The 13872-nt window shown below is 46.6% G+C and overlaps 2 protein-coding genes across 4 annotated transcripts in view; both read left to right on the forward strand.

The window, feature by feature from the left end:
• The first annotated feature begins 518 nt into the window (after positions 1-518).
• Positions 519-13872, forward strand: part of AASDHPPT (aminoadipate-semialdehyde dehydrogenase-phosphopantetheinyl transferase) — a 44585-nt gene continuing 31231 nt past the window's right edge. For all 3 annotated transcript variants that reach the window (XM_077298526.1, XM_077298525.1, XM_077298527.1), the window contains exons 1-4: positions 519-921; positions 2344-2569; positions 7726-7847; positions 8194-8355. In XM_077298526.1, coding sequence (XP_077154641.1) covers positions 760-921; positions 2344-2569; positions 7726-7847; positions 8194-8355 — 672 coding nt within the window. In that variant the 5' untranslated portion in view covers positions 519-759. The remainder of the gene's footprint in view (positions 922-2343; positions 2570-7725; positions 7848-8193; positions 8356-13872) is intronic.
• LOC143818586 (uncharacterized) lies at positions 9970-12934 on the forward strand. Its single transcript, XM_077299848.1, has 2 exons — positions 9970-11245; positions 11784-12934. Exons 1-2 carry the CDS (start codon positions 11043-11045, stop codon positions 12766-12768), a joined length of 1188 nt encoding a protein of 395 aa, XP_077155963.1. The 5' UTR covers positions 9970-11042; the 3' UTR covers positions 12769-12934.

Below are 13872 nucleotides of genomic sequence, written 5' to 3' on the forward strand. Positions count from 1 at the left end.
GCCCTGTGTATAGAGCCCCTCAGTCCTCTCACACTGAGCCCTGTGTATAAAGCCCCTCAGTCCTCTCACACTGCGTCCTGTGTATAGAGCCCCTCAGTCCTCTCACACTGCGTCCTGTGTATAGAGCCCCTCAGTCCTCTCACACTGTGTCCTGTGTATAGAGCCCCTCAGTCCTCTCACTGTGTCCTGTGTATAGAGCCCCTCAGTCCTCTCACACTGTGTCCTGTGTATAGAGCCCCTCAGTCCTCTCACACTGCGTCCTGTGTATAGAGCCCCTCAGTCCTCTCACACTGTGCCCTGTGTATAGAGCCCCTCAGTCCTCTCACTGTGCCCTGTGTATAGAGCCCCTCAGTCCTCTCACTGTGCCCTGTGTATAAAGCCCCTCAGTCCTCTCACACTGCGTCCTGTGTATAGAGCCCCTCAGTCCTCTCACACTGCGTCCTGTGTATAAAGCCCCCTCGCCCCAATGTGTCATCTCCCCTCAGCCTCATCTCCTTCTCCTCTCCTGTAGTTGCAACACTGAGCACAGCATTACTTCCTGATCTGCATTCTGCACTGGAGGAGGTCCCGCCCCTTGCTGTGACACGCCCCTTTCTCTCACTGTCACATGGCATGACGTCAGCAGAGGTCCTTTCCCCTCTTGGATTGGAGCAGTCTCCACAGTGCGGAGAGTGGGGCAGAAGTTTCTTTCGCTTTCGCTTTCTCTGAGCTCCTGTGACCGGACAGGACGGGGTGTGCGGCGCTCTGGGCCCCGGATATATGCGGGGGCCCCTCATCATGGAGGCGGTGAGGTGGGCCTTCCCCTGTGGTCGCTGGGCCCCGGGCCGGGATGACTGGTCACTGTGCGCCCGCTGTGTGCAGCCTGAGGAGAAGCAGCGCATCGCTCAGTTCATGTTCAGCCGTGATGCCAAAGCCGCCATGGTATAACGCGCAGTATGTACGCGGAGAACGGCCGCTATTAACCCCTTCCTGCAGAGGACAGGACTTATCATTCTCGTTTTTTCCTCCCTTTCTACCGCTGTTCCTGGTGACCCCATTCCGGGCTGAGCTCCAGAGGGCGACTGATGGGGCAAACAGTGGTGTAACTGGAGTCCGCTGGCCTCGGTGCACTATACGGTCTCTGGGATGGATTGGGGCCCCCAGTGCACTATATGGACCTGTCCCCCCCCATCTGTCCGGTCTTCGTCCCCCCAATATCTGTTCCCTGGGAAGGATTGGGACCCCCAGTGCACTATATGGACCTGCCCCCCCATCTGTCCGGTCTTCGTCCCCCCAATATCTGTTCCCTGGGAAGGATTGGGACCACCAGTGCACTATATGGACCTGCCCCCCCATCTGTCCGGTCTCCGTTTCCCCAATATCTGCCCCCTGGGAAGGATTGGGACCCCCAGTGCACTATATGGACCTGCCCCCCCATCTGTCCGGTCTCCGTCCCCCCAATATCTGCCCCCTGGGAAGGATTGGGACCCCCAGTGCACTATATGGACCTGCCCCCCATCTGTCCGGTCTCCGTCCCCCCAATATCTGCCCCCTGGGAAGGATTGGGACCCCCAGTGCACTATATGGACCTGTATCCCATCTGTCCGGTCTCCGTCCCCCCAATATCTGCCCCTGGGAAGGATTGGGGCCCCCAGTGCACTATATATATAGACCTGTACCCCATCTGTTCGGTCTCCGTCCCCCCAATATCTGCCCCCTGGGAAGGATTGGGGCCCCCAGTGCACTATATGGACCTGTACCCCATCTGTCCAGTCTCCGTCCCCCCAATATCTGCCCCTGGGAAGGATTGGGACCCCCAGTGCACATTAGCCGTCCGGTGCTGGGCGCTCGGCTGACTGATGGGAACCTGTCCCCTATAGATCCGGACCATAGTGAGAGACGTGACTAGCCTGGCGCCCCCAGACACCGCTCCAGGCCGTGTACGGCTATCTCTGCACACACATGGGAGACAGCTGTCAGTCACCTAGTGAGGCGCTGGGAGGAGCCGGCCAAAGGCAATGTAGGGCTTGTAAATCTACTGATCTGCAGCTGCTCTCTGATTCCTGCGGATTGGCGGTATGACTCCGGTGACGGGTTCCCTTAGCATAAGCATGTGGCCTCCTTTTAGCGTCTGTGGTCAGTAAAGTCACATTGTGGCTTGTCGGGACCTCGGTGGTTGTGTCCCCTATAATGAAGCCTGTGCTGCCCCCCTATGTGCGTCTCCTGCCGATAGATGGCCGCAGAGCCCTACTGTAAAGGGAGCAGCTGGATCAGCCGCTGCTTTCTGCTATTCCGTATCTTCAGGGCTGAGCTGCGCCTCTGTCTATATTCGTTACAGAACCCGTTCTCCTTTTTATCCTTCAGGCCGGACGACTTCTGATCAGAAAGTTGATTGCGGAGAAGCTTCAGATCCCCTGGGATAAGATAGTGCTGGACAGGAGTGCTAAAGGGAAGCCATTCCTGGTGAGCGGGATTCCTCCGCACCTCCCAAACTTCAGCTTCAATGTCTCCCATCAGGGCGATTTTGCCGTTCTGGCCGCGGAGTCCGAGCTCCAGGTGGGAGTCGACATAATGAAAACGGATCGACCAGGTACGGATCTTGCTATTTCATAACGCAGCGCTGGTGAAGGCTTTGGTTTCCTTGGGCTAGATGATAACGTACAGACTGGGAGCAGGTGTAGGGAGCGGGCTCGAGGGGTTAACCTGTTAAATGGCCCTGTCGAGCTGATAGCGCTATTAACAGTGTTTCGCCAAGGGGTCGCGTCAGTCTAAGCACCTGTGATATGATCGCGGGTTACTGGTGGGTTCCTATGACAGCAGGGGGTCTGCTGAAGACCTCCATGCTTGTCATTACGGAGCTCCCTTGAAACCCTATCTGTGGCCGTGATTTCCACTCTATACACCGATGCTGGGATATTGCTGTATAAATTACAAGCGATCAGACAATCGCAGCTTTAAGACCCCTAAGGGGACTAATAAGAGCCGTGAAAAGTGAAAAAAAATGTTATAAAAATATAAAGGGTCAAAAATTGCCCCTCTTTTTCCCATTAAACATAAATATAATGAAAACACACATCTGGTATCTCCACATTCTGAGAAGTTTGATTGATCAAAATATAAAAATAATTACCCTCATCGTCAAACACTGTAAACGAAAAAAAATTCAAGAACTCCAAAATTAAGGTCTTTTTTGTTGTTCTTTGTTTTGTTGCTGTAAGACCACAAAAATTGCTGTAACAAGCGATCAAAACGTCCCAAATGGTATCAATAAAAACCGTCACACCCTGCAAAAAATAATCCGTCACACCGCTCCATCAACTGAAAAATGAAAATGTTACGAGTCTGAGAAAACGGCGATACAACCACATAAAGTTTTTTTGTTGTTGTTGCAAGTTTCATATTTTTTTTTTTTTTACAACTGAAATACTAAAAAACCTGTTTGGTGTCGCCATAATCGTACTGATCAGGAGAATCCTATTGTAAGGTAATTTACTCCCCGCTTGAGGAGGTATAATTAATGGGGTCATTCAGAAGTACAACTCGTCCCTCAAAAAACAAGACCTCGTTTGTCTATGTGGGCAGAAAACTAAAACAGTCAAAACGAAAGCGTAGAAATGGAAGCAAGATTTCTTGGGGCTTCCTGTAATGCCGCGGGGGGAAAAGAAAACCCCAATCTCTCTCATCTCTCTTCAGGGTGCTTGTCTCTAAGGGCTCATTTCCACTGGCGAGGAAAACGGACGAGTGCAATCCGATAAAAAATCGGATTGCACTCGGACCAATGTTATTCAATAGGTGTCTTTTCATTTGCGATTTTTTTTTCTCAGCCGAAATCGGACTGAGAAAAAAATCGCAGCCTGCTGCGATTCTCGGACGAGACTCGCCAATGCAAGTCAATGGGTGCGAGAAAAAAATCGCACAGCACTCGCACCATGCGAGTTCTGTCCGATTTTTACGCACCGGTGTCCTTTGAAAAGCCGGTAATTCAGCGCGGTGTACAGTAAAATCACACTGACAGGTTAGAATAGAGAAGATATATACACATAGAATAGGTATATATGCATATATATATGTCAGTGAGACACATATATATATATATATATATATATATATATATATATATATATATATATATATATATATATATATATATATATATATATATATATATATATATATATATATATATATATATATTTTTAATGCAGCGCTAGATAGCATAAAAGCCGTTAATTCAATTGCCGGCTTTTGCTCTCTCCTTCACAAACCCGACAGGATATGAGACATGGTTTACATACAGTAAACCATCTCATATCCCCCTTTTTTTTTTGCATATTCCACACTACTAATGTTAGTAGTGTGTATGTGCAAAATTTGGCCGCTGTAGCTGCTAAAATAAAGGGTTAAATGGCGGAAAAAATTGGCGTGGGCTCCTGAGGGCAGATATTAATAGTCTAGAGAGGGTCCATGGTTATTGCCCCCCCCTGGCTACAAACATCTGCCCCCAGCCACCCCAGAAAAGGCACATCTGGAAGATGCGCCTATTCTGGCACTTGGCCACTCTCTTCCCACTCCCGTGTAGCGGTGGGATATGGGGTAATGAAGGGTTAATGCCACCTTGCTATTGTAAGGTGACATTAAGCCAGATTAATAATGGAGAGGCGTCAATTATGACACCTATCCATTATTAATCCAATTGTATGAAAGGGTTAAAGAAACACACACATTATTAAAAATTATTTTAATGAAATAAACACACAGGTTGTTTTAGTATTTTATTGTTCTCTCAATCCATCCGGAACACCCTCGCTTGGCAAAATAATAAACCCACAATATACATACCCTCTCTGATGAACTGTCAGGTCCCACGAGGTAATCCATCTGAAGGGGTTAATTAATTTACAGGCAGGAGCTGCGCTAAAGCACTCGCTCGTGCTTGTAATCCCCGGGTGCTGAAAGGAAAGCTGAGTGATCTTTACTTACATTGAGTTGCGGTGAGGCGCCCTCTGGTGGATGTTCTCATGAACTGGAGCCTTGGAAAAGTTCCCACGCTCGAGTTCAAAAGAGTTCATCCTGCAGGGGGCGCCTCACCGCAACTCAATGTAAATACAGATCACTCAGATTTCCTTCATTCCCCGGGGCTTACAACCACGAGCGAGTGCTTTAGCACAGCTCCTGCCTGTAAAATAATTAACCCCTTCAGATGGATTACTTCGTGGGACGTGACGGTTCATCTGAGGGTATGTATATTGTGGGTTTATTATTTTGCCAAGCGAGGGTGTTCCGGATGGATTGAGAGAACAATAAAATACTAAAACAACCTGTGTGTTTATTTCATTAAAATAATTTTTAATAATGTGTGTGGTTTTTTTAACCCTTTCAGACAATTGGATTAATAATGGATAGGTGTCATAATTGACGCCTCTCCATTATTAATCTGGCTTAATGTCACCTTACAATAGCAAGGTGGCATTAACCCTTCATTACCCCATATCCCACCGCTACAGGGAGTGGGAAGAGAGTGGCCAAGTGCCAGAATAGGCGCATCTTCCAGATGTGCCTTTTCTGGGGTGGCTGGGGGCAGATATTTGTAGCCGGGGGGCAATAACCATGGACCCTCTCTAGGCTATTAATATCTGCCCTCAGTCACTGGCTTTACCGCTCTGGCGGAGAAAATTGCGCGGGAGCCCACGCCAATTTTTTCCGCGATTTAATCCTTTATTTTACACGCTACAGCGCCCACATTTTGCACATACATTTTGCACATACACACTACTAACATTAGTGTGGAATATGCAAAAAAAGGGGATATGAGATGGTTTACTGTATGTAATCATGTCTCATATCCTGTCGGGTATGGGAAGGAGAAATGAAAAGCCGGCAATTGAATTAGCGGCTTTAATGCTATCTTGCGCTGCATTAAATATAAATATACATATATAGGTGTCTCACTGACATATATATATGTATATATACCTATTCTATGTGTATATATCTACTCTATTCTAACCTGTCAGTGTGATTTTACTGTACACAGCACTGATTTGCCGGCTTTTCAAAGGACACCGGTGCGTAAAAATCGGACAGTAATACGGATGTCATACGGATGATGCGATTAAAAATCGCATTGCACTCGCATGACAATCGCATACGTTACATCCGTTTTTTCGGTCCAGATTACGGACCGATTTGTCTCTCGCCGGTGGAAATGAGCCCTAATACCGAGGCTCATAACGTTTTTCCTATAGTTCATGCCCAGGACCACATTGCATGTATCTACAGGGGCAGGCGGCTCTTAAAGGCGTTGTCTCCAAGCAATCCTGAGAACAGAGGGCCCAAAGTCTCCTGTGTGAATTGTGCGGTACTGAGCATGTGTGAGTGCTGCTCCTATAGACAGTGACTGGAGCCACAGCTGCACACGCTTGATTCATTCATAGAAGAGACTTTCACACCCCTGGTTATATGATCGTTGGGGTCCTATCAGTTCAGTGTTGTGGTCTTACAGAGATATTACTGTGTATAGTGGACGCCCCTTTATTTGGGGAAACTGGAAATTTGATGCTCTGAAAATCAGTTCTGCATCTTTATAGAGAGACTGTATGGACAAAAGTATTGGGACACTCATCTTAATCATTGAATTCAAGTTCTTCATTAGGCCCCACAGTGTATAATATCTGTCCTCCGTCCACCTTTACTAATGTCACAGAGCGGCCGGCGGTGCAGAGCTCCCTGATACCAGCGGGGTCCTGTAATAGGAGCCACCGGGGTAACAAGTCCGTACATGACCTTTCTTCCCTCCTAAATCTTCCCCCATCACCTGTGAGTGATATTATTAAGAAGTGGAAGGAACCGCAGCAACTCGGACACGAAGTGGAGACCCTATAATGTTACAGAGCGGGGGGCGAGGATTGCGCCGCCTGATGGGAGGGAGGATCAAACTCTGGATGTGTTATTGCCTTTTATATGTTTAAAGCCTCATTCAGACAACAGTTTTTCACATGGAAGTTCTACTTGTGTTTTTCACTGATGATAGGTACGAGTTCTATGTGGGGCTGGTCACTTGTCCATATGGTTTCTCTGGAAAGTGTGGTCCGCAGAAAAGAACGGAGACCTGTCTGATTTTCAGTCTCTGATCAGTCTTTCAAATGCAAGTCTAATGGGTCCATGGAAAAATTGGACAGCACTCAGATGACATGCGTTTGCTTTCCTGTCACCAGGTTTTTTTCTGCCACGTCTGAGAGCAGCATGATGTAGGGGCAGAGACTCTGATTCCAGCAGTGTGTCAATTGTGCTATTTGTTGCAGTTTTGATTAAAAACTTGTTGGTACTGTATATGTAACAGTTCTTTAAATGCTGAGCTCTGTATTGCCCCGCTTACACCACTTAATGGCAGCTTTTTGCATGTACACACACAGCTGCCAATCAGGGGCGGGGTTATACAATGCTCATGAATATGGAGGACTACATGGCAGCAGGTTTACTAGTTCTCTAGTGATAATCTCCTGGTGATAAAACCATCGATTTTTATCAAAACTACAGCAAGCAACCGTCTTCAGACATAAAATTATGTCTTTGGCATTACTTTGCGGTCCTACTATTACCACCATCATCTTGAAACTATTGATTTGCTGTAAAATAGAAAAACCATTGCCGTGAGCCCCACTATTATACTTGTGTATACTCGCTCTTGCTTTAACCCTCTGACACTATCCGCGCCTATTCTACCATTTGCCTTTTGCCATTTTTCAGGCAGCGGCTCCACAGAAGAGTTCTTTCGTATCATGCACCGCCAGTTCACAGAAAGAGAGTGGCGCTCTATAAAGCGTGCGGGCAGTGATGGGGCGCAGCTCGACATGTTCTACAGGCACTGGGTAAATCATGGCTGCAGAATGGGAGCTGACTGCAAATCGTAGAGGGGGGTTTTATGTGTTTTACATGTGATTGATGGGACTGAAGTTACAGGTCACTTACATGGACTTTCCCTCTAAATTCCTATTACTGTATTGTCCAGTCACACAAGTCTAAGCCCCTTAGATGCCTCGGTAAATTACAACTATGGAATCTACGCAGTTATAGGGAGACTCAAGGGATCACAGCTTTAGATCTCCTATCCATAGTGACATAAAAAAAAATTAAGAAACCTTAAAATAAATACATAGGTTTCTGTAGTTTCTGCAGAATTCAGTGTTGGGTTATTGTGGGCGTTTGTGATTTCAGGCATTGAAGGAAAGCTTTATAAAAGCCATAGGGGTCGGCCTCGGCTTCAACCTGCAAAGGATAGAATTTGAGGTATCGCCCGTACACATGGAACTTGGAAAGGTTTATACACAGACCAAGATGTGGCTAGATGATGAAGAAGATGAAGATTGGTCCTTCGAGGTAAGAGTACACCTCCTCGTTATGGTACTATTAATGGATGCCCAATTTGCTGTATTAATACATCCGATTTCTGGTGCTGATTTGTCTGGGCGGGCTTGTGGGTGAAGGTGATGGAGTGGCAGTGAAATATTTATCTGATTGTGACACATCTACAAATAAAGAGTATTTGCACCTTTGTATCCATTTGCTTGGAAAAAATAATGTTAAAGGGAATTTGTCATTTGATTCCTGGTATCCAGACCATGGACAGCAACAATCAGGCATCGGGTTCATTTTCTCTCATGTATGTATCACTTAGAAACACGACAGCATTTCAGTAAAAAAATCATTCATTGAGAAGCCGGCCAGGGTAATATGTCTCGGATGACTAGTGCAAGACCAGTGCCGGGCGGCTTCATCCATAAACTGACAATCTCTCGTCCTATGCATGTGTGTGTAGGTAGAGATCTGTCAGTCAAGGGGAGCAGGGTGGGGAGAAGCTGCTGAGGGCTGGTCATACACATCCTATGTTATTTATCTTCATGAGAGGTCAGTGCTTGTAATTATTCACAAGCAGCCATTTACAAATTCTTATTGAGAATTAAACGTTATTTCCTCCCCCAAAAAGTAATCACCATTTCACAGGCTACATAATTGAGACAAGATAGAGGTAGGAGAAACCAAGCTACAGGAATAACCATCAACTGAGCTCTGAACTGGCAGCTCCTGAAACCACAGGAGAAGCCATCAACTGAGCTCTGAACTGGCAGCTCCTGAAGCCAAAGGAGAAGCCGTCAACTGAGCTCTGAAATGGCAGCTCCTGAAGCCACAGGAAAAGCCATCATCTGAACTGGCAGCTCCTGAAACCACAGGAGAAGTCATCAACTGAGCTCTGAATTGACAGCTCCTGAAACCACAGGAGAAACCATCAACTGAGTTCTGAACTGGCATCTCCTGAAGCCAAAGGAGAAGCCATCAACTGAGCTCTGAAATGGCAGCTCCTAAAACCACAGAATAAGCCATCAACTGAGCTCTGAACTGGCATCTCCTGAAGCCAAAGGAGAAGCCATCAACTGAGCTCTTAACTGGCAGCTCCTGAAACCACAGGAGAAACCATCAACTGAGCTCTGAACTGGCAGCTCCTGAAGCCAAAGGAGAAGCCATCAACTGAGATCTGAAATGGCAGCTCCTGAAACCACAGGAAAAGCTCTGAACTGACAGCTCGAGAAGCCATCAACTGAGCTCTGAACTGGCAGCTCCTGAAGCCAAAGGAGAAGCCATCAACTGAGCTCTGAAATGGCAGCTCCTAAAACCACAGAATAAGCCATCAACTGAGCTCTGAACTGGCATCTCCTGAAGCCAAAGGAGAAGCCATCAACTGAGCTCTTAACTGGCAGCTCCTGAAACCACAGGAGAAACCATCAACTGAGCTCTGAACTGGCAGCTCCTGAAGCCAAAGGAGAAGCCGTCAACTGAGATCTGAAATGGCAGCTCCTAAAACCACAGGAAAAGCTCTGAACTGACAGCTCGAGAAGCCATCAACTGAGCTCTGAACTGGCAGCTCCTGAAGCCAAAGGAGAAGCCATCAACTGAGCTCTGAAATGGCAGCTCCTAAAACCACAGAATAAGGCCGGCCTCACACTAGCGAGTTTTACGGACGTATGAGCGCATAAACTACGTCCGTAAAATACGCATTAAACATGGCCCAATGATTCCCTATGTCCCAGCTCCTATCTGCCGTATTTTACGGATCCGTAATATACGGTCTTGTACGGCCGTAGAAAATCGCAGCATGCTGCGTTTGTCACCGTGTTGCGCAAAAAAATCGCCAATGAAAGTCTATGGGTGCGCGAAAAATACGGATTACACACGGACCAGCAGTGTGACTTGCGAGAAATACGCCAGACATCTCCAGACAACGCCAGGTGCAAGGAATTGAGCCAAGCCCTCAATCATGAATCCCAGACATGCTAATTAGCTGAAAAAGCCACACAGACATCCCGGAAGTCTGGTGCTCGCCTCCACAGAGTTGCATGCATCATGGCCAGTCTAATTAATGTGGACATGCTCCTCATCCTGGTCCAAGAAAGGCCAGAAATATGGGACCAGCGGGATCCAAACTACTCCAACCGGGCCAGGAAAGAGGCAGCTTGGAGGGCCATCTGTGGCCTCCTATTCCCTGATTATGCCCAACGGCCACGTGCGGAGCAGACAAGACTAAGTAAGTACACTCATGTATTCCCCAGATTTGACTTTACAAGATGCTTTCCCTACATGATGACTTGAAGAATCATTTTTAGATATGTGTCATTTATGGCCATTTTGTCAAATCCCAAAGCTGATTAACAAGGCCAAGTGTTTATGTACATAGGTAATCTTGATGTTGCGCGGATAAATATTTCTTGGTACTCATACCTCGTCCAGAGGGGTGTTGCCCCTTGTCTTTATTTGTCCTAAATTGTCACATTAGGCTAATTCTTGCAGAAGGCATTTTTATTTCACATACACAATCCGACCTAATGTATGTTTGCAAGAACAGGGTTCTCTCCCCTCCCAGTCTGTGACTGTAAAGTTTCCAACTGTGACCGATATATAGACCACTGCATGTAACCCCTTTCACATCTGCTGCACCATGTAAATAATGGTGCAAGAAACCCCCCCACAAAAAAAACAAAAAAAAAAAAAATCACTGACAACTGTAAGAAGCTATGTTCCTACTGATCTTGCTCAATATTTTTGAACATGTAATTGCAGTGGATGATGTAATGACACGATGGCGCAGCATCCGGGACCAATACCGGCGTGAAAGACAGCAGCGGGCAAGAAGTGGGTCATCAGCCCCACTCAAGAAGCGGAAATATATCTACTATGACCGTCTTTCATTTTTGGATGTCAGTATGAATCTGAGGCAGTAAGTAATAACCTCTCCACACATTTTGATTGATAATCAATCTTATCTTGTTATTTTTACGGTTCTTACATTGCCAATTACATGTAAGGATGTGTAAATATAGTGCAAAATATAATGTAAACAAGGCTAAATTCAAAAAGGATCCTGGATGAGAGAGGACCCTGCCCGCCAAACATCACTACCTACTACAAGGGATGGATGAGAAGGTAGTAGGCGAGATTACAAATGTTCATGCAGTGGTTTGTTAGTTGGTTTGTTACTGGATGTTCTGTGATTGTTTGAAGATGTGGGTCTTCCTGTTTTTGTTTGAGCTTGAAATGTTAGGCCACATTATGATGTGTTGTGATAGTGTTGTTAACCTTTGGTGTGATCCCACAGAAAAATCTGGTATATTCATGTGTGAATTTGAGATAAGAGTGGAGTAGATGTTGGTCTGATATGAGGTTGTGTGTATGTTTTTTTACACAATATAGCTCACAGATGTGTAATTAAACAATGGGCAAAAAATAATACCTTTTTTTTTGCCTTTTATTAACAGAACACAGTCTAACCTCACAGAGAGGGAGACCGGGTCGGAATCGGAGGCTCTGATCGATCCTGTAAGTGTTGATGAAGAGGTGGCAGGCCCATCTTTCCAAGCTTCAGCATCCATCCTTGAGGACCCATCAGCATCATCATCACAGCAGGCAGCAGCAAGTGAGGAAGATGCAGCAGCACCACCACCCTCAGCACCACATGATGCTGAAAGGCCGGAGGAACATGCCCAGAGCAGCAGCCCTCCACACCCACTGGTGTCATCCCCACAGGCAGCTGGGCCTTTACGGAGAGCCCGCCGAAGGAGAGAGCTGCAAGCAACAAGAAATGATGTTGACGCTGGGGTCCTCAATTATTTGGCCAGGGCAGCAACGGATGATGGAGAGGAGGCCTTTGCCCGCAGCCTTGCCCGTTACCTTAGACCCCTTCCACGTGAGGTGAGGCTACGTGTGAGAGGGTGTATGCAAATCCTGATTGATTTAAGCACAGCTCCAAATAACCCCTATGAGGTGTTTGAATATCTTGAGCGAAGGCAGCTTTCCCAAACCAACCTCTTGCGCCTTCAATTCCCTCAACAGGAGCAAGATCAATCAGGATTTGCAGCACCTCCTCCACGTATGCCTCCACCTCAACCCCTCCCACCACCAAATATACAAAGGCCATCAGTCTACCAAATGGCAGCCTACAACCCCCAATCCCAATATGGCAACTTTTCCAGACCCAGTGATGTAGGCTGGTCCCAACCTGGGTTTGGACAACATGGCCATTTTGGGCTTGGGTATGATGCAAGCCAATATGTCCGTCAGCATGAGGCACAGAGACAATTGGCTTATGGACACCACCCAACTGGCCAATATGGACAAGGCCAGTATTCTGTGCCACAAGCCAGTGCATCCTCACAGGATGAAGTCACATTGGCCCAACAAAGGCCCCCTGACCAGGACCCAGAGCAGGCACCATCTCCCCCGCCAACTTACAGGGATTTGTAATGTATTGTGTGAGCTGCCTACCATGGTTTTGTGTTATTTTTGGCACCATTTAACCTTTTCTGTTTTTTATGGTTTTAAACTTCACCCTAAAAAAGGAAAACTAACATATGAAAAAAATATGTTAACAGGGAAACCAAAAAAGGCTGGTTATTTAACTAAAATGTTTTTGAAAAAGCTAAATGATGTTTTGGTCAAAATCATTATTGCATCACACACATATTCTAGAAACATAAACATAGGGTCAATAAGGAAACACAACACACACAGTACTTTTTCTGGGGCATAAAAAATTATATTTGACAAAGACATCAAGAAAAGAAGAAAATTACAACTGAGAAACAGCATAATCTTGCCAGGGAGTAGAACCCTGAGGAGATACAAAATAATTTGTCAAAACATCCCTAACTTTGATTCCAGAAAGGGGACGGCGCGGAGGAGGGCCATGTGGTGTTGGCCTAATTACACTACGCAACATGTGTTCATCATTACCATCTGCAAAGCAATCATGTATGCGGGTAAAGTTGTGCAAAATGACTGATGCGATGCTTTGATAACTTCAGTGACGGTAGCCTCACTGAGCTGTATGGCAGTCTGGAGGACACGCCATTTTGCCACCAGAATACCAAATGCACACTCAACCAGTCTCCGCGCCCTAGAAAGGCGCAAATTAAATATCCTCCGACGGTGGTCCAGGTTGCGCCGGGGATAAGGCCTCATGAGGTGTCTGGTCAGTTGGAACGCCTCATCACCAACCAAAAAAAAAGGCATTGGTTCTGCAGTGGAGCCTGGGAGTGGTTGTGGTGGTGGGAGATGTAACTGGTTGTCACGTAGCCGCCGACCCATTATAGACGAATTGAATACCCTAGAGTCTCCAGTTCGGCCATAGGCCCCAATGTCTACAATTATAAACCTGTAGTTACTGTCAACTACAGCTAACAGTACTACAGAGAAAAACTGCTTATAGTTGTAGAATTGGGAGCCAGAGTTCGGCGGCTTACGTACCCGGATATGTTTCCCATCCACCGCTCCAATGCAGTTTGGGAAGTCACAATTCACCTGGAACCCATGGGCTATTTTGAGCCAATCAGCCTGTTTTGGCTCAGG

This window comes from Ranitomeya variabilis, chromosome 3, assembly GCF_051348905.1.
Source record: "Ranitomeya variabilis isolate aRanVar5 chromosome 3, aRanVar5.hap1, whole genome shotgun sequence".
In the NCBI taxonomy this organism is placed as follows: Eukaryota; Metazoa; Chordata; class Amphibia; order Anura; family Dendrobatidae; genus Ranitomeya; species Ranitomeya variabilis.

Excerpts from the sequence above, each read along its gene's own strand:
- LOC143818586 (XM_077299848.1), top strand. The coding sequence starts at position 11,043 with ATGTTCCTACTGATCTTGCTCAATATTTTTGAACATGTAATTGCAGTG. Across the intron at positions 11,246-11,783 it reads GTCAGTATGAATCTGAGGCA|AACACAGTCTAACCTCACAG; the intron begins GTAAGTAATAAC and ends TTTTATTAACAG.